The 26,696-nt window shown below is 40.8% G+C and overlaps 1 protein-coding gene across 32 annotated transcripts in view; it reads right to left on the minus strand.

The window, feature by feature from the left end:
- NRCAM (neuronal cell adhesion molecule) overlaps nucleotides 1-26,696 on the minus strand; it is a 269,027-nt gene that overhangs the window by 13,085 nt on the left and 229,246 nt on the right. For 12 of the 32 annotated variants that reach the window (XM_084793751.1, XM_084793731.1, XM_084793759.1 and 9 more), the window contains 13 exons: nucleotides 25,576-25,677; nucleotides 19,571-19,768; nucleotides 19,404-19,474; nucleotides 17,850-18,075; nucleotides 16,914-17,029; nucleotides 15,268-15,472; nucleotides 13,413-13,535; nucleotides 12,669-12,854; nucleotides 11,246-11,281; nucleotides 6,937-7,062; nucleotides 5,647-5,799; nucleotides 2,344-2,475; nucleotides 1,535-1,613 (listed from right to left, as the gene is read on the minus strand). In XM_084793751.1, the coding sequence (XP_084649877.1) occupies nucleotides 1,535-1,613; nucleotides 2,344-2,475; nucleotides 5,647-5,799; nucleotides 6,937-7,062; nucleotides 11,246-11,281; nucleotides 12,669-12,854; nucleotides 13,413-13,535; nucleotides 15,268-15,472; nucleotides 16,914-17,029; nucleotides 17,850-18,075; nucleotides 19,404-19,474; nucleotides 19,571-19,768; nucleotides 25,576-25,677 (1,753 nt within the window). The remainder of the gene's footprint in view (nucleotides 1-1,534; nucleotides 1,614-2,343; nucleotides 2,476-5,646; nucleotides 5,800-6,936; nucleotides 7,063-11,245; nucleotides 11,282-12,668; nucleotides 12,855-13,412; nucleotides 13,536-15,267; nucleotides 15,473-16,913; nucleotides 17,030-17,849; nucleotides 18,076-19,403; nucleotides 19,475-19,570; nucleotides 19,769-25,575; nucleotides 25,678-26,696) is intronic. The other 20 variants (XM_084793749.1, XM_084793743.1, XM_084793750.1 and 17 more) reach the window with 5 other exon arrangements.

Genomic DNA, 26,696 nt, shown 5'->3' on the forward strand with positions numbered 1-26,696 from the left:
GTCTAAAATACTCATTTCTCTCTGTGAAAGACCTGTGGTATCCAGGTAATAATAGTTCCATTTAAAGAGACTTTAAAAATGATATAGATTATGCTAAACATTTCTCTTGATATGTAGTTAAATTAATAATGTATTGTTGACATTCTATGGGTTAATATGTTGTTGGTGTTTTGTTTTGTTTGTTTTGTTTTGGTTTGATTTTACTTGGTTTTTGAGACAGTGTTTCTCTGTGTAGCCTTGGCTGTCCTGGACTCATTTGTAGACTAGGTTTGCCTCAAACTCACAGAGATCTACCTGCCTCTGCCTCCCTGAGTGCTGGGATTAGAAGTGTGTGCCACCGTGCCCCACTGTGATAGTTCTTTAATAATTATAACCTTCTAAAACAACCTCCTAAAGGACTTTTGGCTAAAAGTCAGGGGACAGGTATTGTTTGAGAAAAAGTATTTTATAAATCTGAGATTAAAAAGTCTTGGAGCTGAGCATGTAGTTCAATAGTACAGTGCTTGCCTAGTTTGTTCAAAGCTCTTTTTGTATTCTCTCTCTCTCTCTCTCTCTCTCTCTCTCTCTCTCTCTCTCTCTCTCTCTCTCTCTCTCTGTGTGTGTGTGTGTGTGTGTGTGTGTGTGTGTGTGTGTGTGTGTGTATGTGTCTGACTCTCTCTGTCTGTCTCTGTCTCTCTGTCTGTGTGTGTGTGTTTGACTCTCTCTCTCTCTCTCTCTCTCTCTCTCTCTCTCTCCCTCCCTCCCTCCCTCCCTCCCTCCCTCTGTGTGTGTGTGTGTGTTTGTGTGTGTGTGTGTCTGACTCTCTATCCTTTCTGTCTCTGTTTCTGTCTCTTTGTCTCACTGTCTGTCTCTGTCTCTGTCTGTTTGTCTCTCTGTCTCTCTGTGTGTCTCTGTCTGTCTGTCTGTCTGTCTGTCTGTCTGTCTCTCTCTCTCTCTCTCTCTCTCTCTCTCTCTCTCTCTCTCTCTCTCTGCCCCCGCCCCCACCATGGTGGCTAATGACTAAGACCTCAGCATTTGCAAGACTGAGGTAGGAGTATTACGAATTTGGAGCCAGCCTGGTCTATGTAGTGAATTCCAGGCCAGCCTGTCCTACATAATGAGATTCTATCTCAAAAATAAAATAAGAGAAAAACAGAGAGAGCAGTCTTGCTAACACTGGTTTTCTAAATGCATGTTTCCCTCAAACTGTAGGCTGTTCAGAGTCCTAATTCTTACTACAACACAATGACACTGCTAGGCTGAACAACACAGCTGTGTCTCTGGGAAATATCACAGAATGGAAGATATTCTGACTCTAAACCTATGACTACAGTGGAATTTTTTGGTGAGGATTTTTATTTTTAAATGGAATATTTTTACTAAGACTGTTTCAATCAAGAAGGATGGATATATTTTGACATGGATGTGTTTCTAAAGTGATAACTGCCAGGCAGGGCCCACTGCTTACTGGGTTCTATCCTGAGAACCCATAGAGTATATGAGGGTAGTGTTCAGTGGGGCAGGGAAGGTAGGGCTAGATGCAACAAGGGCTCACCTGTATTCTCCAAATGTTCCATCATCTTCCTTCATGGGCTGGATTTCAGGGTCTGCATGGGCATCCTCCTTTTCTTTAACTGAAAAGTTTGAAGTGACATCATTATCCATCAACCTCAAACTTCCTTGTTCAAAGTTTGCAGCAGTGATCGGAGACATAGCAAAACAAAGATAACCTCTATGCAAGTAGATGCAGTCTCACTTTTTATATAATGTCGCCATGAATATGCCTTGACATTGACCACATCAATGCTAATTAAGACACCAGGCTACTTCAGCTTTTTCCCAGAGGAAGAAATGATTTTTAAGCTTCTTATATTTCTTCTTTATTTTCCAATATACTTATTAGCATAGTGATTGTAACAAATCATTTTTGTAAATATATTCTTTTGTAGTGTTTTAAAAGAGATTTTTTAATGTTTTTTTTTCTAATCAAAGGATAGATGGTCAGGTAAGGAAGATATAAACTCATCAACCATACAAGGACCATAATGTAATGTCGCACAAGTTCTTGTTTTCCCTCTGGAATATTGTACACGATCCCTCCTTCTCGTCCTGTATACTGGCTTTAGGGGCTATTTCAGTGCTCAGAACCCTTTTGGAGCTTAAAAGAGCAGATTTTCTCAGAGAATGACTGATGTATTTATCCACATACGCTATGATCCACGATAGTCTGTCTGATGTAACGAGGGGTCGAATTCAATGGTATGCCTCTAAGAAGATAGACTGTTTTGATTCCTGTCTCCTTTATTTATTTTAAGTATAGCAGATAATTCTGCAGCATTACAAAGCATTTTGAATCCCTCTTACCTGGATATTTACCACCCTTGTTTCTTCTGATGAAGCAAACGATGAGCAAAATTAAGATGAGGAGGGCAACAGCACACATTAGACCTATGAACCAGCCCTGGGTCGCAATATCCACTTGCCGGCTTGCCATTGCTACAAAACAAATCAGTGGCGTCAGTGGGAATAGGTTAATATTAAGATGAGACCTGTTTTGGTCTCTTCATTTAAAAAATTGCCACAGTATGTGAGACTTTGTGCACTTTTCACAGGACTCAAAATTAGAATCTGCCAATCATCAGTAAGAAATTACATACTCAACTTTGAAATACCTTCATTATGTAAAAATTTCAAATAGAGAAATCTTAATGTTAATAAGATTAAGTGCTACTGTATCCTGATAAACACTAGGTTCACATTTACTTCAAGTATATATTCTCAATAGAAATGCATTTCCAAAGCAAGTAAAATCTATTATTTTGGGGGATAAAATGGATACGAAGTATGAATATAAAACTGAATTTTAAAGAGAACAGAATGTATACATCTAAAGAAATATTTTCCCTTCAAAAGAAACTACCTTGGAAGGGGAAAATGTCACTGGAATGCTGAAGCTATTCTTTCAGTATTTTGGAAATCTGTTAAGAAAAGAAAATAGCCCAAGCAAGAAACCTAGCGACAGATGAACCCCAACATTATTATTTTATACAATACCTAGATTCTGAATGGAAATTCTGAGAATATCAAGTCTGCCTTCAAAGGACCAGTGTTTGCTTTTGTTTAGGCTCTATTCAAAGAACTGTAAAATATATTTTGAGCAATAGAACCATTATTTGGAATAAATGAAAAGTTTGAAGAGAAATTACTCATTTATAGGTATACATTCTTTATGTCTCTATCTACTCCATGTGAAATTCTTTATTCACCTATTCACAGTATGCAAAGCTCCTAAGAAAAGTTTAGGTATTATGAAAAAGTGTCAACCACATGGGACAAAGTGCAGCATCAGTGGCTATTCAGATATGCCCACACCGATTGTTTAAATAAGTTTGCACAAATTCTTTATTAAAGGCCTTTCTTTTTCTTTTCTAACCATAAGCAACACAAAAGGTTTTCTTCTTTCAATTTCATACACATGCCTACATTGTGCTTTTAATCTGAGTTTCCTCTGAAAGTGCTTCACCATAGGGTTAGATGTGTGTGATCTCTGGATGCAGAAATGCACATAGCTATATGTATCCTAGCTGTCCCATGTACAGTGAAAGTGTGTCCTTTCACCAGAGAAAATTCAGGGAAATATTAAATAAATCAACGGTAAAGTGGAATGTAAAAATAAAAATGTCTGGAAATATAATTAAGAAATAAAATTGGAGGTAAAAATATATTATTTGGAACATAAAATGGAGGCCAACAGCCTTTTACAAACAACTGCCTGTGCCTCATTAATTAGAGGGGTTCTGAGCTGTAATGTAATCAGGAACATGTAGAACTTGAGCACAGACAGCTCTAGCCTTCAGACACATGCCCTGGTGGTGGTGGTGATGGTGACGGTGATGGAGATGATGCCAGATAACAACTTATTCCTCTATGCTAGGAATTGTCCTGAAGGCAGGACCTCACTTATCCCTCACAGCAGTCCTCTGAGGTAGGCATTATAATAATCCTAAGACTAGAGAGGGAGAGAAGGAGAGCTTTCTTATAAGCTAGAAGGGACCTGTGCCTGTCTGTCTGTCTTTATGTATGTCTTGTCTGGTTTTTGTTAGTGAATTTGTCACTAGGCTATTTAACTGTCCTTCAAACATGTCCAGACACTAAATCCACAAATGTCTGAGCATATTATAAACTTTCTTGGGGGTTTTCCATTCCAGAACAGGTAAAAGGTTTGAAAAACTCATTACATTCTCTTTAGCAATATTGTCTTAACACTTCACACATACAAGATGCTCAAGTGTTAGTGCTGACACTGTGTTCCACAAATGGAGACTTTCAGAACTGAATTGCATGCCAGGAGCTACCACTGGGTAGCTGTGCAAAACTGGCTGCTCCCTGGATAGCTGACCAAAGATGCCCACATTAACTATGAATTATTGCTTCTATATCAGAGAAAAAAGTATTAGGTATTTCTTTAAACCACTATATAATAATAGCTAATCATAAGTGAGCAAGTATATACATACATACATACATACATACATACATACATACATACATACACACATACCTACACACAAAGACAGAGACTGACAGACACAGATGAAACTATGGGTTCTTTCCTTCTTGGATCTGAGCATCAAAGAGTTTGACTATGAAGTGTGACTGAACACACGGTCCCCACCTGGTGGTGGTGTTTTGAGAGGCTGTCATACTTTTGGGAGGTGAAGGAATTCACCTCTTTCAAGGAATTTGTTCAATGGATATTGGTCGTGTACTCTTATTTCCTGGTCTCCCCAATCCTGTGTGCCTGATTCCTGCTCTGTCAAGATGTGAACAAGCAGCCTCAGGCTCCTGCTGCAGTGGCCACTCCAACCACCACCTTTCCCATCATGGTGAATTAGACTCCTAAATCACTGGCCAAAATAAATCCTTCCTCCCTTAAGTTATGTCTCAACAGGTCACAGCAAAGAAAAAAGAGGCTAATATATGTGGATATTAGTTGGAAAATGAAAGTGGATTTCCTTCTTATCTGGAATTTCAGTCGTTAAATCATATGCATGTGTTGTGTGAATTATCCAGTAGGTGATAAATTAAGTAATACATAAAGGAGCATGTGAACTCAAAATAAGGCAGAGGAGTGAGAACTCTGAATAACAGTCACAAAACTTCACACACAAGAGACAGGCAATTTTTTTTTTTGCAATAAAGTGCAATACAGGACTAATAGAATTTCTTTTTCACCAACTGAATAACACTATATCAATCATCTAGCCAAATTGCAGGGTTCTGCTGGGTTGTAGTTCATTTTCATATAAATAATTCTGACTCTCTTAGATGTAATTCAAACCTAAAAAGAATTTCAGACGTTAACCCATAGGAAATTTTAATAAGGAAATTATTAAAAATTGAATTATCTAAATAATGTAAGTTAAAATTACATTTAGGTCTTTAAAAATGGTTTGGGGCAATAATGTAGTTGAAAGAGGATTTGTTCTGTTTTGTAACTCATATAATACAAGCAGCCAAACATAACTAAAACACAAACTCACAACCCAACAGAACCCACAGATAGACATCCATAACCCTGAGAGCTCCACCCATGCCAGCCTCTAACTAGAGTGTCTGGTGGCTTCTACTTAGCACAAACCAGAACTGATGTGGTGTGTGCCTCACCTGGTCCTGTCTCAAACACATCCTCTGAACTCACAAAACCAGAGTCCCCCTCAGCACCAACTCGAACTTTGTATGCTGTTCCTGGCATTAGACCCTTTAACCCAAAGAAGCTCCGAGAACCATTTACAATTTCTTTCCTCCATTCTTCTTTGCCTATGGAAATTTTGCAAAACAAAAAAACAAATAACAAATTTGAATACTTCAAGGGATCAGAAGTTACTTAATACTTCAAGAAAGGAAAATTCTCTTTGAGGTAAAAATAAAAATATCTAGGGTGATTGAAGGTAACATTTTAGATTATTACAGATCTAATTATGTCAAATAAGTCAGTTAAAGGAGAAACCTACTGGATACAGCATGCACATAAATGCACATATCTCATTTTGGTCATTATTCTTTTTAATACAAAGGACACAGCCTTATCTGCTCCTTGGTCCATGAAATGGCTGAGTTTCTCCCAAGATGTTTACATTAAGAGCTATTATACATTAAGTAGTTCCAGTGAAGTACAATAAGAATTGTTTATAAAGGCTCATAAGATGAATCTTTTGGTAAATTTAAATGTCGCTAATTGTGTCCAGCTTATAAATTTAATATTTCTCAAGTACTGTTTTTTCTTAAAAGATTGCTATTTGCAAAAATATGCATTTGCTTGATAAAGGACTAAATAGGAAGTTGGATGGAGTTCAAGATTTCGTCAACCATTTGTGCAAACACTCACTGGTCATTCAGCCTGTGATATGTGGGGCACACTGCATTGAGCAAGGATGGGTTTTCATGAGTCACTGAAAACTCCAGCTGTCTGCACCTTCTAAGAGACAAGGCTGCCTTGGGAATACATAAGACACCCAGACCAAAAGGATGCTCCCTCTGTTTTAATTTTCTTCAGTTAGTTGTAAAATTTTGCTGGGTTAATTAGGGCAAAGTGAATTATTTCATATCAGTTTGATTTCTACTACTAGAAATTTCAAATTGAAAAAGTTGTCTTATTTGTACTTAAAGGTTAGCATTTTTGTTTACATGTTGTATAAACAGAACCAATTTAAAGTGCTGTGATATGAAAAACAATACACAGTGAGCTTATGCCCTTTGCTATTAATAGCAGAGTATTTCTATTTATATATGGAATATGTGGGCTTGTCGTTCACTGTGATTTTATTAAAATGACTCTAATTCTCTTGATGGAATCAAGTTATTTTTTAATGGGGTCCATAGTAAATTGTAAACATTATTCTTAATCTCTTAAAATGTGTCCCCCAAATTGAAAGCAGGGTAATAAACATGTCTTACTGCCTGCTACACCATATTCAACATAAAACTTCACATGCTCTGGTCCCTCATACTCCCAACTGATATTGGCACACGTCTCAGCAGCTGCGGCCGTGAGATTGCTGATCCTGGGCTTTACTGCTCGGACTAAATACACAACAGAAAGACAAAACAAACAGACAGTCATATTGCAGCACCATACACACTGATTGAAAGATAAAATACTTTGAAATTGTGCAAATAAAATGTTAGCATCTATTGTAAAAAAAAAAAAAAGAGTCCATGCATCTTCACTCTTGTGTCCCCAGCTACTAAAACATTATAATAATCAGGAGTAGCGGCATGTGATATTACAGCTATGAGTGCTACTACTTGGGTTCTGAGTAATGTCAACTGCTTTACATTATACCCACTCATGGTAAACAACACTATCCTCTTTTACTAATGGACAGTGGTGATGGATGCACTGCTATAGCCCAGCCTGGTGTTGGTTACATGGCATTTCCTGAAGAGCATATGACAGCCTAACCAGCTTCTAAAAATCCAAATTATGAAGGCCACATGATGCTCTCCATAGCCTTACAGATGAGTTTGGGACTTATTTGGTTGAGTGTCCATCTAATGTGCAGGAAGCACTAGGTTTGATCCCAGCATTGCATAAAACCAGGTATGATGGCACATTCCTACAATGCCAGAACTCGGAGATAGAAGCAGGAGTGTGGTGGCAAGGATCCTTTCCAGAAGAGCCATCTAGCCCTAAAACAGCAGTGTCTCTGAATACTCTTTCCTGTTTGCTTCCTAGTGTTTCTTCTCTGGATTAGTGTGACAGTTAATTTTTTTATTTCCAACTTTATTGAAATTAAATTAGTGTCCTGAAGATTTGCCAGTTCCTGTGTGTTCACTGAAGCACTTGGTTCATGGGGAAGCTAAGGACGTGTCCACACGTCCTCACACATGAAGAAAGCCCGATTTACAACATGGCCAACCCAGAGTTCCTTGTGCTATGTGAAATAAGCCAGATGCAGAAAGAAAAGTATAATTATATGTGGAATCTAAAGCAGTCAAACAGAAATTTGGGGCAGAAAGGTGACTGCTAGAAACTGGAGTCGAGTGGGAAAACTGGAAGATGGTGGTCAAAGTATACAAACTTCCAATTTTAAGATAGGCATATTTTAGGTATCTGATGTATTGCTAACTACTTAAAGCATCTTTACTAAAAACTCTTGTTTAGTTTTCCCTTCAGGGCCCCCATTTATGCTCGCAGTTTCTTCGGGTTGTATTATTTAGCCAGTTTTACAATGGGGAATTCTAACCTTTTCCCTGTCACCTGCCTTTGTTCCACTTTCTTGCTCACTGAGCGCCTGCCTGGTCACCCAGGGGGTCAACAAGGGGCTCTCAGTGCTATCTCTGATTTTGGCTTCCCCAAGGCTTTCCCTGCCTACCTCTTACTGCAGTAAACCTTTCCTTGTGGACATCCACTGGTGCTAACAGTGACCCACATGTTACCTTCCTAAACTGCAAAACTTCCCTGTTAAAACTCAGACTCATCTCTGACTACAGGCTTTTGTAGCTGCTAAGAGCTATTCACCGTTGGCCTCCGCCTGCTCTAGTCACAACTCAAGGGTGTCTCTTTTCCACATAGTACATTGCTAGCTATAATACAACATCTTGTGTGTTTTCCCGATCCTGGCCTTTGCTTGTGCTTCTGACCAAGACTTCAACCTTGATTCACCTGTCAGAGAAAATTGACCTTCAAGATCCAGTACTATGGTATGTTCCCAGTGAGGCTTTCCCTGCATCTTCCCTGACCCTGCTGGGCCAAATAAATGGCCCCATTCTTTATGCTCATGTAATATTCCATTCACACTGCTGGCTTCACATTGTGCTGCTATATTTTAAGCATGAGAAAGGCAAAGTCTTATTTTACGTTCTTGATACACATAAAAAAGATCCATATGAAAAGTTGTCATGCTGTCTGTGCCAAGGGGACACCATTACCTGCTACACTGAGTGTTCAAATGCATTGGTGTGGGGTTTTGCTCTTGTTGTTCAGGTCAAATAAAGGCATGAACTTTAAACTTGAGTTTTTCACTTTTTGGATCTTTAATCTGGTAAAATCGTCTATTGAGAGTCATATCCCAGGGAGGACCCAGCACTGGCTGGTGGCTTCTCGGCTCAGGCCTGAGATGACCATGGTTGCTGCAAATTAATCAGAGTGTAGACTTGTTCCTTACTAATTTCTCCACACTCCTGTATCAACTAGTTACTCTACAAATCTATTCTGGTGGCTGGTGTCAAAAGCCTAAGTGTCAAAGTGTAAAGACAAGGGGACACGGATCTGCCAGCAGTGGGCTGGGGGACAAAGCCCACATCCACTTTGCTAAGGTCTTGTTTGTTTCACAGGTGAACTTTCACAAGGCTAGCTCCCAGAACCTCAGACTCTGAGATCATCTCAGGAGTCATAGAAATGAAACAAAATCTGAAAACAAGGCAATTCCTATTACAAATACTGATGGTTTGAATCAGACAAGGAAATGGCTCAATATGAACTCCTGAAGATCTATCCTCAACTTAATTGTACTCAGGAGAATGGATAGAAAACAATAAGCATGTGTTGCTCCGGGCTCAATGTCCAGCACCACAGGAGAAGTCATAGCTGGCCACTGTAACTCATCATTGTTAGATTGAAAGAAAAAAGAAAGAAAGAAAGAAAGACCTTGGAGAAAAAAAAATCAGGATTGTGAGTTATACTTGACTTTAAATATCAGTATGGTAAAATGTCATTATTTTATGTAAGCAGCATTTAATTATTACTCTATTAAAATATTTAAAATAGGGTCATATTTATCTTTTTTCTTATTTAAATGTTATTTCTCTTATTGTCTAAGACCCATTAGATTTTATATTGAGGACTTAAATTAGTTTTAGGTATTCTACCTTTGTTTTATATTCATAAGTTGTCCAGAGTTGAATTTGGTAACACCAAATGAAAAACAAAATGTGTTTTAAAACAGATTTATTTCAGTTTTCACTTATTTAAAATAGAATTTATTGTGTTGTAATATGACCAGGCGATCAGGAACTCAGACGCTCACTGGCAGTCCCAGGGAAACACAAGTTCCTGGGTGCCAGTGGCCACAGGGACATGCTTGCCACATAGGAGAGGCAGCCAGGCTTTCAGTGGAATTCTTGAGTTAAAGCTGCATAGCATAGCTTGTTGTAAAACTGCCCACCATTTTAGTTGGTAATGATGCCAGAAAAGAGCTAGGCATATAGAACAGAATGAATCTGCATAGTGTAGAACTGCTACAATGTTGTCCTTTTAAGTCCAGAACAACAAATATAATTTAAGATGACCAAAAATGACTACAGTTTTGGTTCATTTACTCTAAAATTAATCGTATATATATCTTGTAATTCACCAAGGCTCTGGATATGAGCAGATTTTCTAAGAAAATACACATCAAATCGAAGCTCACAATAGTGGACACACTTAAGAATCCAGCTCTCTTGTTCTTTCCCTTCCCTCCTATTCACACTCGTGTGTTCTCTTACAGTCCAGGACATGCCCTGCCTGTGGGAACTTCACTACTTCACGTGGAAACAGCTCAGCGAGGCAGGCACATAGCTGCTCTCTGAATGCAGACTCTGGTGGACCAATACCCATGGGTCAAAGATGGGGGATGGGGCGCTCTGGTATAACCACAGGTGGAAGGAATATTACAAGTTATCAAATACCATTCTCTCAAAAAGTGTTTAGGGCACAGAGGGCTGTCGAAAGTGAAGGAGAGCAGATGCCATCCACTAAGGACCACTGGCTACAGCTCAGGAAGGGGAGACTTCAGCTGGGACAGGGTGCAGCGAGGCAGCTGAGCAGAATCACAGGCAGAGACTCTGTCCCAGATCTACAGTATCACTAAACAAAAGCTCAAAAGGAGTCTATGTACAGTGTCGCCCAGGAGTGAGGCCAGGTCAAACAGCTACAGGAAGCTCAGCTGATCTATTTTTGGTAGGTTGTTTTCATCTGGGATTCGAATGTCTGATATGTAGCATGGCCATATAAAAGATCTGTACAATTCCTCAGTTTTGGTTCCTTCTGATCAAACTGAAATCATACCAGGGATAAGTCTTCAGAGAAAAAAATTTGGAAGAATTAAACTACTTATAAAACTATGTAGAAATTAATTTCAAAGCCACGGTCAACCCATATCTTCTCCTTTGGTGGCTCTGAACATATTTTATTTTCTCATTTTTACCCATGCTGCACTTCCCCACATTTAACATTGCAAAGTTCACACAGGTATAAAGTCATGCAGATGAATTATTTTACCTTTGCCTGCACCTACATCAGGTGGAAGAATACCAGCTTAATGAAGGGAAACAGAAACAGGACACTATATAGTTAGATGTAACACACCCACGAGCATGTACAGCCATATTAAAAAAGCACTTTTTAAGATGCTAAGGCATGCAAGAAGAATGAAGCCTATTACATCAGGCACAGGGACAAAAAATGTATTGCTGTCCCCAAACTTATCCAATATTCAAATACAGACATTATTTAAGGTGCGTTATTCTAAGAAGGCTAAAGATGTTTTGACCCATCTTTGGATAAAATTTTTAATTCCATATGCTATAGAAGCTACTGACGATAACCAATAGTCAGATTAATAGTTCTTATACAATTTTATAATTTAGAGACATGCAAAACCAGAAAATCTTTCACAATACTTAAAATACTTTAACGATGTATTTTATTTTGTGTGTGTGAAGGTTTTTCCTACATGTGTACATGTGCACTGCATGCATGTTTGGTTCCCATGGAGATCAGAAAAGGGCATCAGATAGCCTGGAACTGTATTTCTGATGGTTGTGAGCCATCATGTGGGTGTTTGGAACTGAACCTGGGTCCTCTGTAAGACAGAAAGTGCTCTGAATCACTGAGCTATCTCTTCAGCCTCATTTTACACTCTTCTTGATCCTTTTCACTGGATCAAAATTTTTTCTGAATGACTTTTAAAACTATTCAATTTAATGTGACATTTTTGCTTCCTCTGCAGATGACATACCAAAATACAATGTTTCTTTATTAAGTATAAAATAAGTATGCTATTTAGTAATTGTTTTTAGTTTTTTGCTAGAAAGTCTAAATCAATATGTAGACCAGAAAATTATTTCCAGTGACTCAGAACTAGAGCTAGAATTATATATGTGCACATATGCGCACATGTGTGCCAGCAAAAACTTTGAATTCAAGTGTGATCAATATGGTTACTTCTTATTTCCATTCCAATATTTTTCAAAGACTTGTTTATTTATTTATTTTGCATGTGTGTCTGTTTGCATGCATTTATGTGCACCATATGCATATCAGCTGCCTGTAGAGGCCAGAGGAGAGCATCAGGTCCCCTGGAACTGGTGTTATGAACACTTGTGAGTTACCATATGGGTCCTAGAAACTGGACCAGGGTCTTATGCAAGAGCAGTAAGTGCTCTTAAGCATGGAACCACCTGTTTAGCCCCCTACTCCAACATTTTAAAGTAAGTTTACAAGCTTCATGTAGGCTTAAAAAGTAAATACCCAAATAGCTGAACAAAATAACTGACTTTTACCATACATTGAGATGATCAATTACAAATAAGTATGTTATTAGGTAAGATGGATACTCCATGGTAAGAAAAAAAAGAGAATGAATAAATTTCCAATGTTTTTTACTCCCTGATATTTGTAATTACTTAGATTGTATACATACCCATCTTACCTTCGTCCACAGTGGTTATTGCTTCCTCTGTAATCTGACTGCCTGATCCCACTGATGTTTGTGCATAGAAATAAAACTTGTACCGAGTGCTGAAATTTAAATTTTTTAAAGTCCAGCGCGTCTTGTTGGCAGGGATTTTTAGATCTACCAGAGGACCTAGTTCATGGGTGCTGTTAACTGTCAATGAGAAGTGACAAACAAGCACATTCCCCATTAGTCATTATAGATATACTATTGTAAATCACTGCTTCAACCAAAAATGTCGGTCCCAGTGTACAAGGCTTTCACAATCTTTCTCCTGCATTGGCTAACATACTAAATACTAGTATGTAAACTGTAACCGATGGTGTAATATAAACGAAAGGAATTTTTCCCCTGTTGTCTTACACACTAGGGAAATTTTACAGTTGGATTACAACAGCAGTTTTCATTCTGTCTTTGCTGATGGAGTTCAGTATTGTTAATAACTCCAAACACTTCCCCTGGCATCCTATGGCCAAAGAACTTCCTCTTCATTTTTTGTCATCACATAATGGTCTCCTAATCTTAACAACAGGGCCCTCTCTTCAGGCCTACACTTAACAACCTGTATTATTATAAAGACAACTTAATTTTCAATAGCATGTACTTTATTTTTTTATAACAGGTATGCTCTGATGCATTTTCTGGAATGGGACTTGAAGTTATATATAAATATTAAGAAATAACCAGAAGCTCCTTGTCACAGTGACTTACTTGGCTGATATTTTAAGACATATTCAGTCAGGATGCCATTTGGGTGGCTTGGCGGGTCCCATTCCAAAGTGAGAGAATCCAGTGTAGGATTGACAATTTTCAAAGATGAGGGAGCACTAGGAACTTTTAATGAGAACAAAGAGTCAACACATTTTTTAAACATTTCCAAACAAACACTTGTCCAATTTATAAAACTGATCCCGGTTTTGGTTTTCAGTTTGGTTTTTGCTGCAGCTGAAAATACATTAACACAAATGTGTGACAGAAATGTGTTTCTTTTCTTATCTTTAAAAAAAAAACCACTTCCATTTAAATTCATTAAAATCGTCTTCTCAAAATACATAATGACTGTCTTTTATAGGGACTCAAATAATCTATTTTGAAGCAGGCAGCACTGAATTTGTAAAAGCAAAGTGGTTGCTAAGGGAGACATCCTAAGTAGGCCTTTCAACAGCAGCAGCTGTGCTCTGGCCCAGTAAATACTGTTTACTCCAACAAACCAGGTGTCTCCACACAGTCCCAGCACCCTGCCTGATGGGCTCTGGGCCTAGGCCAGGTTGCCCAAGTGCTGAGCTGTGCTGATCCCAAGTTCTTACAGCTGTCCAGGATCTGAAAGTAAAATACAAGAGCCCCATATGTTGGCCACTTCCTTCCCCAGGATGGATAACGCTCAAGGGCTTCAGGTCTCTTCAGCACAGGCTGGCAAATTATCTGAGGAACTAGCCTAAGCCTTCCACTCCCATATTTCAGAGAATCAGGCTGACTCCCACCAAGGTGCTATCTGTCTGCCATATTCCCTAGAAACCCACTAATGACACCACTATCCCTCCTTCACTCTAACCGGAAACAGGAGAGTCAATTTTTTTTCAACAAACCTTTTCCTCAACCATATCCATTTCTTTACCCTTGGTTTCTCTTCTCCTTCTGTCCTTTGCCTAAGCCTGCAATCATGCCTGCCGCAGGCTTCTACGCTTCAATCTGATTGGTTCTTAACTTTTGGAAGTCATAGGTCTCTTCTCTCTAGAAAAATATGTTGATGTGCTGCATTGTGTTGCTGCCGGAAGTTCATGGTAGTCCCTACATGTCTCAGCAGATTACCAAGGGACTACACAGTTTGCAGAATGAGAGCGTCTGTCCCACACTTTAGTATTCATGGCACCCAAGATCATGCATAATATGGGTCCTTTTCTATTGCCATGTTTTCTCTCACCCTAGCTCTACAACATGCATTTGGTAGAAGACTTTTAATAGGTTTGTGACCTCAGACAACCCATTCTTTCCCCACTCCCTTTCAGTCTTTAATCCCATCTATCTTTTCTATGACCCCCTGAGCCATCAAAGGATCAACATGGAGCCTCAAAGTGAAGGTGACAGGGGAAAGAGCCCCGAGCATCTTGAGTGCTGGCATTGCAGGCACCTGAGCCTGGTGCAAGATTTCAAGGATCTAAGTCAGCACAACTTTATGAGATACAAGAAATCATGAAAAGAGATGACTCAACTCCAACTCACAGAAATATATTGCTTTTGGGTAATTTTCTTACATCTTCCTTCCAGCACTCACACTATCCAGAAAAGGGGGGACGTGGCTACTGAAGCTTAGAGAAGTAACAGAATGTGACTCAGCCCAGAAAGCTAATGACAAATGCTACATTAACGATGTTTCAGATAGCATGCATGAGGAGAGAGATTTTTAAGGGAAAGAATACATCTGGGGACAGCATTCTGGATTCTGAAGTTTTGTGTGTGGCCCTGCTCATATGTGAGTGACATTCTGCCAGTTTTGTGTGTGCTCTGATTATTTGTAGCCATGCTATGCCACATGTTCCTTGATCCCAGGGGCACACACACTCCGTACCTCCCTCCGGAGTATGGAAGCCTCTGTCCGCGCTGGCTGGGCCCTCCCCTTTCCCATTGACCACTCGGACATTGAGCGCATAGTGACTGTACGGTTGCAGCCCTGGCAACATGCCATGAGTCTTGCTGCCCTGGAAGGTGAGGATCTTCTTCTCGATGTGGCGCCGGTTTCTTTTCGATGAGCTCTGAGTTTTCCAGTAGTAAATCTGAAGTGGTGAGAACCAAAGTCAGCGATTCACAGGAAGTCAATATAATCATGCTTTAAAAAAATGGAAGGACTGAGGCTGGCAAGGAGGCCCAGCTAGTAATGGTCCTCACTGTGAAAGCCTGTCAACCCTCCTCAGATCCCTGGAATGCACGTAAAGGAAGGAGGAGATAATCAGCTCTACAAAGAGGAATGTCTGTCCTCCAGACATTCACTGTTGCATGTGTATCTCCCTTCTTACTTATCCTATGTACTTGTAGGAGTGCACATGCACATACACACACACACATTTTACTTTTTAAAAAGGCTGATATTTTCCAGAAAAAAAATATCTTGGTGCATTGTACATGAGTGTTAGTAACACTAGTGGACACTAGAGGGACAGAAGCCCCCAAGGTAATGAGGAAACAGAAGTCTGCATAATGAAGCTGTGATTTACTGTTTTGTTGGAGTAATATAAATGAATGAAAATATAAATGAAATGAACCACACAATGGGACTCACTTGGTTCTTTCCGAGATGAGAAAAAATGACCATCATGACGATTTAACGTGTGTACATTTTACTGCCCGTTGTTTATATACTCTTGTAGAGTTATACACATGCAACACATCACTTAATTTAGTCCTTGCCCTAGCCAGGCTCTTATTTGTACTGTTTGTTGTACCACCAAGCTTACGGGTCACTGAGGGATTCTTCCAAAGCCCAATGACCTAAGCCACACGATCATCTACTTAAAAGTACTTTTAAATTGCAGGCACAGGATTTGGAAAGATAAACAAAATGCTGCCTAACTTTGGTCAAAAGTCGAAAACTTTGGTATTTTACTTTTTTTTTTTAAGGCTTCTTAGGAATTTAAAGGCATTTTTCAAGATAAATTAACATATGCAGAATCTGGTCACTATGGGGGGGGGGGGAAAGAATACAGTGCAGTACAAAAAGTATCCTCTAGGGGTCAGTATCAAATCAAAATAGTGATGTAAGTGTATGTGGGGGTTGTTTGCCTGTATATGAATAAAAACATCTCTAGGAATCAATGTTTTTGTTTTTGTTTTTTGAAAGATAATGTTCATAAGAATGACTCAGTTATGGACTACTTAAAGTGCTTTCCATAAAAGTGTAAAGCTAGGTACAATTTGTTACATTCTGATTCTTTAAAAAAAAACCAGTTTGCCTTATTTCACATGTACTGTTTGGTTGGCAGAATTATCTCAAAAAGGTGGGAAACCTGAGAAATATTGAGAAAGTATCATTTTATCACCCTAGATAAGTGAGATTTCCAGTCAGCTGGAGCTGGGTTCTCTAGGTGTGGCTGGAGACAGTGAGCAAAGGAGCTGTGAATTCACACGTCCATGAACACATGAACCAGCCAACATCAACCGGTGTGCATGACAGGAGACCTGCTGCTAAGCAAACAACACAAAGTGTTTCCCTTCACCTACCCGGTAGCCCTGTAAGTGGCCTCGGATGCTCTTCAGGGGTACAGGGTCCCAATGGACCTCCGCCAAGGTGCTGTTCACCACACCAACACGCACATTTCCAGGAGCCGCCATTGGAACTAGGAACAGGACAAGAAAGAGTGATGGCAGTGCAAAGGGCTGTTATGTTGTATTTCGTGCAAAAATGTCACTCATTCAAAAACTTTGGCTTGAAACACACTCCACAGTGTACTATAGAATCCTGTTGTATGGATTGTTGACAGTTAAAAGTAAGCATCTTGAATAGCTGAGTTTTATGCCTAGATTTACAGAACTTCAGTGACGAATTGTAACTGGAATTTAAGCCCCAAACCTTTTACCTCCTAAGTTGATTTTCCTCAGGGTATTGTCACAATAACAGAAATGAAACTAGATTGAGTTACAGTTGTCTTGTTTTGGCAATGATCATCAGATACTCTTGAATTCTAGGGATTCATAATATATTGGACATTGTTCACTTAAGGAATACATCTATAAACAAGTATCTAATGCCCAGAACAGTTGTCTTGGAGACTTTTCTCTTTCTTACTTTTGTATAAAGTGTGTGTTTGTATAAAGCTTTATATTTGTTTTTTATTAAAATTCTGCAGAAGTAAAAAAAAAAAAGTAAGCATCTTGTTATTCATTCACTGACTCTGTGAAAGCAACTTTAACACTGTGAAAGTTCATTCCCCCACCCACAAGCTCTGGGTTTGGAATCCAGAGCTCTCCTCATGTCAGGAAACCATTCTATCCCTGGCACTGAATAGATCCCATTGTAGGCCATACAACTATGGAGAAATACACAAAATGGTTGCCACTCTTCCCTTGCTAACCTAGGTACCTCTGGAAATAGCCTCAGTTTGCACCAGGTCTGCCCATCTGGTCAGGAGCAGGACAGAATGAGCAGGGGACACTTACGGTCTTCTCCAGAATGCCCCATGACCGCAGCTGGCTCTGGAGCAAACCCCACATCATTCAGGGCTTGAACTTTTATCAGGTATGGGACAAAGGTTGGTGTGCCAGAGACAATGTATTTGGATACATTGGCCACAACCACAGACGTCCATTCATCATCACCATCTTTCTGGCGCCAGCTCACTTTGTACTGGAGGCCGGGCCCATTCGATTCAAAACCATTCAAGGGCTATGGAAAAAGCCAAACACAGTGACTGTGCAGCCATTTATAGGAATAGCAAACACAATTCCTATAAAGAAAGTGAATGCTGAAACACTAAAATGTAAGCTATTAAATACCCACTCTCCAGGGACTCTTCTTCTTTTTCACTTGTGATTAGATGAAAAGTTTGTTTGGAACAAAATTCTAAAGGTTGTAAGTAGTCATTTCAAAACAGTAAATAATACATGAATCGTCCAAAGACTGGCTCCATAAGTATGTACCGGTGAGTCTTAAGCATTTATTTATCTAGATTTATTTTATATATTCATATTTGCTCATCTTTGTCCACCTGGATATGGAAACTTATGAACTGTTTCTCTATTAAAAATTTAGGCCTGTCTACTCTATCCTATGTGCATATAAATATGCACATGAGCATATTGTGTGTACATGCATAAATCTAAGATATTGACATTATACAAATAAATATTTTTATTTTAATTATTAATTTCTCAGATCCAGAACACACAGATAAGGTAAATAAGAATGATTAAAATTTGAATACTGCAAAGAGTTTGATGCAGGTCTTCCAAATGGTCTTTCTGATGGTAATATCAGCTAGCATTTTTGGAGCACATATGTGTGTGTGGCATTGTGCTAAGTGTTTCACATACATTAGCTCCTTCAGTCTTATGTAGCTGTGTCATTTATTCCCGTCATACAAATGGCTGACAGATACTTGGTAACTGGCTACAGGTACCAAAGCTGGGACTCTCACTTGCCCATTTTGGCCCCAGCGACAGAACTTGTTTTCCTTTCCCAGGGGGCAGAGGCAGGGCAATGTTTACCATTGCTGGAGGACCACTTGGGGGTAGGTTGAAGTAGTTGGCAGATGCCTCCTCTTCTGCTGCATGTGGGGACTGGGAATTGAACCAGGGTCCTCTGGAAGAGTAGCCAGTGCTCTTCACCTCTGACTAACTTCTGATTCATTTCTCCAGCCCCAACGCTTTGTTGTTGTTGTTGTTGTTGTTGTTTTGGTTTTGGTTTTTCATGATAGGAGTTCTCTTTGTAACAGCCCTGGCTGTCCTGGAAGTCACTATGTAGACCAGGCTGTCCTTAAACTCATAGATCCACATGCTTTTGCCTCCTGAGTGCTGGGACTAAAGGTATGCGCTACCACCCCCGACTTTGAGATAGAATGTTTTAATTTACTATCCAATATTTACTCCTAAATGAATATAAGTGTTTTTTGTCCACAATGGGTAAAAATATTATGTAAACAGATATTATTCTAGAATGACCTTTTCTGTTCAGTCTAAAGATGGTAGAGGCAAACGGAAGGCTTCGTGGCTCACCTTCCACGTAATCACCAAGTTGTCAGGCTCTGTTCCTAGTCCTTCCACAGCCGTGGGGTTCAGATCTGGTTCTAGAAACGAAGCAGTCCGCAGGAGTTAGCTTCAGCTCTCTGGGAGGCATGGAAAGCCCTTCCGTTTTATGTCAGGTCCCTGTGTTCTAGTCTTACCTGCGGCTTTCGTAAGGTACTGCTCCGATGCCTCGCTGGGCACACTCCTCCCGATTCTGTTCTCCGCCATGACTCGGAAGGAGTAGTTCACATACGGAGACAGTTTCAGTTGGGCTGTGGTCTGCGTTCCGGAAACTTCAGCCTGGTGGTGCCATAGCCCTGCCTCGTGCATGGCGTCTTCATATTCAATGATGAATTCTGGCCACAACACCACACATACCACACACCCAAGACAATGAGTTCAGTCAGCTTAAGGACAGGTTCCCAGAGATAACTTGTGGCAAGCCACAGTAGCCAGACACAAGTGATTTTTCAGGAAAAAATCCTGTTAGGATATTCTGAGTTCAATACTTATGCACATGCAATATTTGGCACCCCCTCCCCCATCATGCCAAGCCTAGCTGAGTTAAAACTGTTTTGATCTGACACATATGTTCCAATGGGAAGTTTAAGTATATGAAAAAGTGCCCAATAATTGTCATAAAAAGGAGTAACTACAGTAAACACAGTTAAAGAACAGTTTTTTCACTAGCAGGATTGACAGTAAATAAATGTTAAACGTATTTTGTTGAATGTGACACATTTTCAGACCTCCTGGGAAGTGTAAGTTGACACACTTCAATACAGGACAATTGAGAATATCTAACAATTTTTAATATACATAGTCTTTGAGGAATTATACTTCTAGCAATTGATTTTGAGTAAATGTGCTTACCCATTTGGTGTAAAGATACATAAAAAAGAATCCATATTGCTGCATGATTTGCAGTTGAAGCAACCTAGTTACAAACAAGCCAAATGCCTGCCAGTAAGGCATATGTAGCCAAATATGGTCCACACACCCTGTGCAATGCTCTGCATCTGTTATACACGAGGATGCTCTGTGTGTGTGTGGAAATGGCACGTGTCTACGTGTAGCGTTCCACGAAACTGAGCAGGGTACAGGAGAGTACAAGGCTGGTGCTACATCTGTTTCACAGTACAAAGACCTGCTAGATCATACACGCTTGGACGTACATTGATTTCCTGTCAGAAGGTTCACACTGATTAATAGTAGTGTGGCCAGAGGAGCTTGCGGACATGAGTGGGATGAAGACATACCTTCCGGGTACTTTCTGTACTGCTAGAATGTTGTGGTCTGCCATGCTTTATTTTTGTAAAAAATTAGGAATCCTACCTGGCATGAAAAGGGCTTGAGGTACTTGACATATTCTACATTATGTCACTGTGTCATAGTATGATAATGCCAAGCCTCTGCAAAGTATTTCTGTATATATATCTTAGTGCTGTGGTTCCGTCCACAACTCAAAATGCACTTGGGAAAAAAACCCTGCCCTGCTAAAATATTAGCCATCAGAGGGCTGCAAGAAGTCTTGGGTGGGTGGAAGAACCTGTCCAGTCCACAGACTGCAGGACTAAGTTTGGCAGGAAAGGCTTCTGGTATGCCACGAAAAGACGCTATTATAGTTAAGACTGCTGGGCCTGCCATTAGATGCTTACGTACTGAGGCTCAGCGCTAGCATAAACCATAGGAATGACAAGTGTCCACAGGCTCACACTCCCTCCCCTGTATGTACTCTCATGCTTACACTCCCTCCCCTGTGTGTACTCTCATGCTCACACTCCCTCCCCTGTGTGTACTCTCATGCTCACACTCCCTCCCCTGTGTGTACTCTCATGCTCACACTCCCTCCCCTGTGTGTACTCTCATGCTCACACTCCCTCCCCTGTATGTACTCTCATGCTCACACTCTCTACCCTGTGTGTACTCTCATGCTCACACTCTCTACCCTGTGTGTACTCTCATGCTCACACTCCCTCCCCTGTGTGCACTCTCATACTCACACTCCCTCCCCTGTGTGTACTCTCATGCTCACACTCCCTCCCCTGTGTGCACTCTCATGCTCACACTCCTTCCCCTGTGTGTACTCTCATGCTCACACTCCCTCCCCTGTGTGTACTCTCATGCTCACACTCTCTACCCTGTGTGTACTCTCATGCTCACACTCTCTACCCTGTGTGTACTCTCATACTCACACTCCCTCCCCTGTGTGTACTCTCATGCTCACACTCTCTACCCTGTGTGTACTCTCATGCTCACACTCCTTCCCCTGTGTGTACTCTCATGCTCACACTCTCTACCCTGTATGTACTCTCATGCTCACACTCTCTACCCTGTATGTACTCTCATGCTCACACTCTCTACCCTGTGTGTACTCTCATGCTCACACTCTCTACCCTGTGTGTACTCTCATGCTCATACTCTCTACCCTGTGTGTACTCTCATGCTCACACTCTCTACCCTGTGTGTACTCTCATGCTCACACTCCCTCCCCTGTATGTACTCTCATGCTCACACTCTCTACCCTGTGTGTACTCTCATGCTCACACTCTCTACCCTGTGTGTACTCTCATGCTCACACTCTCTACCCTGTGTGTACTCTCATGCTCACACTCTCTACCCTGTGTGTACTCTCATGCTCACACTCTCTACCCTGTGTGTACTCTCATGCTCACACTCTCTACCCTGTATGTACTCTCATGCTCACACTCTCTACCCTGTATGTACTCTCATGCTCACACTCTCTACCCTGTGTGTACTCTCATGCTCACACTCTCTACCCTGTGTGTACTCTCATGCTCATACTCTCTACCCTGTGTGTACTCTCATGCTCACACTCTCTACCCTGTGTGTACTCTCATGCTCACACTCTCTACCCTGTGTGTACTCTCATGCTCACACTCTCTACCCTGTGTGTACTCTCATGCTCACACTCCCTCCCCTGTATGTACTCTCATGCTCACACTCTCTACCCTGTGTGTACTCTCATGCTCACACTCTCTACCCTGTGTGTACTCTCATGCTCACACTCTCTACCCTGTGTGTACTCTCATGCTCACACTCTCTACCCTGTATGTACTCTCATGCTCACACTCTCTACCCTGTGTGTACTCTCATGCTCACACTCCTTCCCCTGTGTGTACTCTCATGCTCACACTCTCTACCCTGTATGTACTCTCATGCTCACACTCTCTACCCTGTGTGTACTCTCATGCTCACACTCTCTACCCTGTATGTACTCTCATGCTCACACTCTCTACCCTGTGTGTACTCTCATGCTCACACTCTCTACCCTGTGTGTACTCTCATGCTCACACTCTCTACCCTGTATGTACTCTCATGCTCACACTCTCTACCCTGTGTGTACTCTCATGCTCATACTCTCTACCCTGTGTGTACTCTCATGCTCACACTCCCCACCCTGTGTGTACTCTCATGCTCACACTCTCTACCCTGTATGTACTCTCATGCTCACACTCTCTACCCTGTATGTACTCTCATGCTCACACTCTCTACCCTGTGTGTACTCTCATGCTCACACTCTCTACCCTGTGTGTACTCTCATGCTCACACTCTCTACCCTGTGTGTACTCTCATGCTCACACTCTCTACCCTGTGTGTACTCTCATGCTCACACTCTCTACCCTGTGTGTACTCTCATGCTCACACTCTCTACCCTGTATGTACTCTCATGCTCACACTCTCTACCCTGTATGTACTCTCATGCTCACACTCTCTACCCTGTGTGTACTCTCATGCTCATACTCTCTACCCTGTGTGTACTCTCATGCTCATACTCTCTACCCTGTGTGTACTCTCATGCTCACACTCTCTACCCTGTGTGTACTCTCATGCTCACACTCTCTACCCTGTGTGTACTCTCATGCTCACACTCTCTACCCTGTGTGTACTCTCATGCTCACACTCCCTCCCCTGTGTGTACTCTCATGCTCACACTCTCTACCCTGTGTGTACTCTCATGCTCACACTCCCTCCCCTGTGTGTACTCTCATGCTCACACTCCCTCCCCTGTGTGCACTCTCATGCTCACACTCCCTCCCCTGTGTGCACTCTCATGCTCACTCTTTCCCCACTAGCCACTAGAGACAAGCATGACTCCAGCGTCAGGTGACCAGCAGGAAGCTGCGACCATGCTGCATATTTTCTAGTTTTCTTTTTCATCCTTTGTTCATTTCTTTTTTTCTTTCTTACTTTTTCATTTCATTGTATTAAATTTTATTTATCCCACTTTGTGTTCTCTGATTTTATTTTCAAACTTTCTTTTTATTGAAAAATATTTTTTCTTTCCAATTTCTCATTGTTCCCTTTATAGTGTACTTTTCCATTTTCCTCTTTTTTTCCTTTCTTTTACTCTATTTTTCTCCTACCATGCTTTCCTTCTTAATCTCATTCATTTGCCACTCTCACTTTTACCCTAAATAACTCTTAACTTCACAAAGCACTGTGCATTTGTTTGACCAGTTTTCTCTTTTTACTGAGTTTTAATCATCTTAAGTGTGTTTTCTGTAAATTTTGATGTTGGTACTATAGCAGTCTATTGTCTCCTCTCTGAACGGTAGTGGCTGTTCATGTGAAATCAAAAGAGATGTTCTCCATCAACAGATGTACCAGTTGCAGCAGAGAGTATTCCACTCTGCTGGATGGGGCAATAAATCAACAGAGCTGTCATTATGGAATAATCTAAAAGGCAGTTGGTCTTCCTGAAGTCCACACTTGAAGGTAATGATGTATTTCAGGCTCATGACCATGTCTACACTCTTGGGTATCTCTTTAGCTTGACAATTAAGCCTTGCATATTCTGATTTAATACATGTTTTTGTATCCAAATGTCTTGGACTCTCATCTGATTTTATTCCCTCTGTTGATGTCATCAAAGTGAGAAGCTAAGACTATTGAATGTGTCACCTTGTAGCAAAGGGCAGTGGGAAGAAAAACACTTATGCTGGAAGTTAAGAACCTCTTGTTCAGATCTAGCCAATGGAGAGTTCATTCTACACATTTGGGGAGGGAGCAGGGACTGCATCTGACAGGAACTCTGGTGCTACAATTTGATCACTTCTCCCTGGTAGGGAGGCCCTGTGGGAATGCAGAGGAAGGGGATGCAGACTATCCAGATGAGATGTGATAGGCTGTGGTCAGATGGTGGGGGAGGAAGAACCCCCCCCCCACCCCTGTCAGAGGTCTAGGGGAGGGGAATGGGGTGGAAGACCGGAGGGTAGGTGGGAAAGGGAAGATATAAGTGAGGGAATAATAATCGGGATGTAATGTGAATAAATTGTATAGGTATATGGACCTATTGTGTATAAGGGGCTCTATTAGAAACTGTGGGTCTGTAATAGAGCACCAAGGTCAGTTTCTCAATGTTTAGACTGCCCTTTCAGCACCTGCCAGAAACAGTGGAGTAAATGAATGACTTACAAGATACATCTTTCTACTGTGTCTATACTGAGTAGTTTTATGTCAACTTGATAGCAGCTAGGGTCACGGAAGGGAAGGGACCCTCAGTTGTGCAAAGGCCTTCATGAGATCAGACTGTAGGCATGCCTTCAGGGCATTTTCTTAACTAGTGACTAATATGGGATGGCCCAGCCCATTGTGGGTGGTGCCATCCTTGGGCTGGTGGTCCTGGGTTCTACAAGAAAGCCAGTTGAGCAAGCCGCGAGGAGCAAGCCAGCAAACAGCATCCCTCCATGGCCTCTGTATCAGCTTGTGCCTTTGGGTTCATGTCCTGCTTGAGTTTCTGTCCTGCCTTGCTCCAGTAATAAACAGTGATGTAAAAATGTAACCCCAGAAACCCTTTCTTCCCCAAGTTGCTTTTGGTTATGGTGTTTTATCACAGCAATAGTAATCTGAACTAGGACAGTGGCAGATATGTAAGGTGATTCTTACAGATCTTAAACACAAATGATAGTGTGCTTGCTTAGTTAACATTTTCAAAAATTAATTAGTTGTGCCAGAAGCTAAAACCAGGAATGGCTCCATCTCTGAAGAGCATCATACTTTGGTTCTAACAGGAGTGATGAAGAAAATACCAGTAAATGCATTTGCAAGGAATTGCAGAAATGCATCATAAAATTGTTATAAGTACTGCTTTAGGAATGGCCACTAAGTTTACCAGTCATACAGCAAACACACCACATACTTGTAATAGGGCTATTGTTGTTATCCCCTGGGGTCCATGTCAGCTGAACACTTTTGTCAAGTTGATTGGTTAATTCTAAATCAAAGGGAGGATTCGGGACATCTGTGGAGCAAGCAAACACAAGTGGTTAACTGTCTTTTTGAAAGACAGTTGTACTGTATTTGTAACACCTTAGAGGCACAACACTCTTAGTGGTCAGTGAACATGCAATGGAAATGTAACAGACACAACTGAGGTTGCTGAGAACACTCCACACCCAAGCCAACCCATAACAGTTGCTTTTAAGAGACACAAAACCAGAGCTTGCTCAATCTGCTGAAGCAGAGCGTGAGGGTCCTCAGCATGCTCAGCACATGTCCTCTCATGAGCAGAAATGAACACAGGCAGAAAGAACATCAAAGCTTCCAACAATACAAGGATAACAGAACAGTCAAGGCTGGGAGACAAACACAGGCAAGTGACATGCGCTGTTCAGACGATTTCAGGGTTCTGAGACATGGTGACCAATGCATCTGGAGGCTGCTGAGGACTGTGCTCAAGGGCAGAGAGCTCTCCACACACATAGCCGTGCTTATTCTCAGACAGCTGCTGAAAAATGAAAGTCACTGAGAAGCAGGGCTGCCTCCTGGAATGGTACTTGTGAAGTTAACTCTCATCTCTGAGACTTTTTTTTTTAAACTTTGCTTCTAAAGGTATCTCTAATTTCTGGGGAACCAAAGGACTCTGGTCCCTTTTTCTCATCAGTAAGGCAGTGTTTAATGTCCACAGAGGGCAGGTTTTATAAAGAATGATTAGTAACTCTATGCAAAATCTCTCTGTGGTTATGCCACAAAATTATGTTTTATATTTGCATGCCGAATAAAGATGAGTTTTCTAAACAAAAATGTTTTTTGAGTTAATTTCTGATTATTTTCCAGACTCAGAAAAATAACAGGACATTGTCAGGTCCCTTCTTGCGTTCATTCTCTGGTGACTTTTTCTTTTAACGCAAAATGAGTAGGTTACTCACACATAAAAGTAAAATGTTCTGAACATCAATGTTTTCCCCTAGATGTACACTGCTTGGAAATGAAATCTCAAAATAAAGTAATATTTCTTTGTTTTTATTACTATCATCAGTT

Source organism: Acomys minous (assembly GCF_964271855.1).
Source record: "Acomys minous genome assembly, chromosome: 8".
Classification (NCBI taxonomy): Eukaryota; Metazoa; Chordata; class Mammalia; order Rodentia; family Muridae; genus Acomys; species Acomys minous.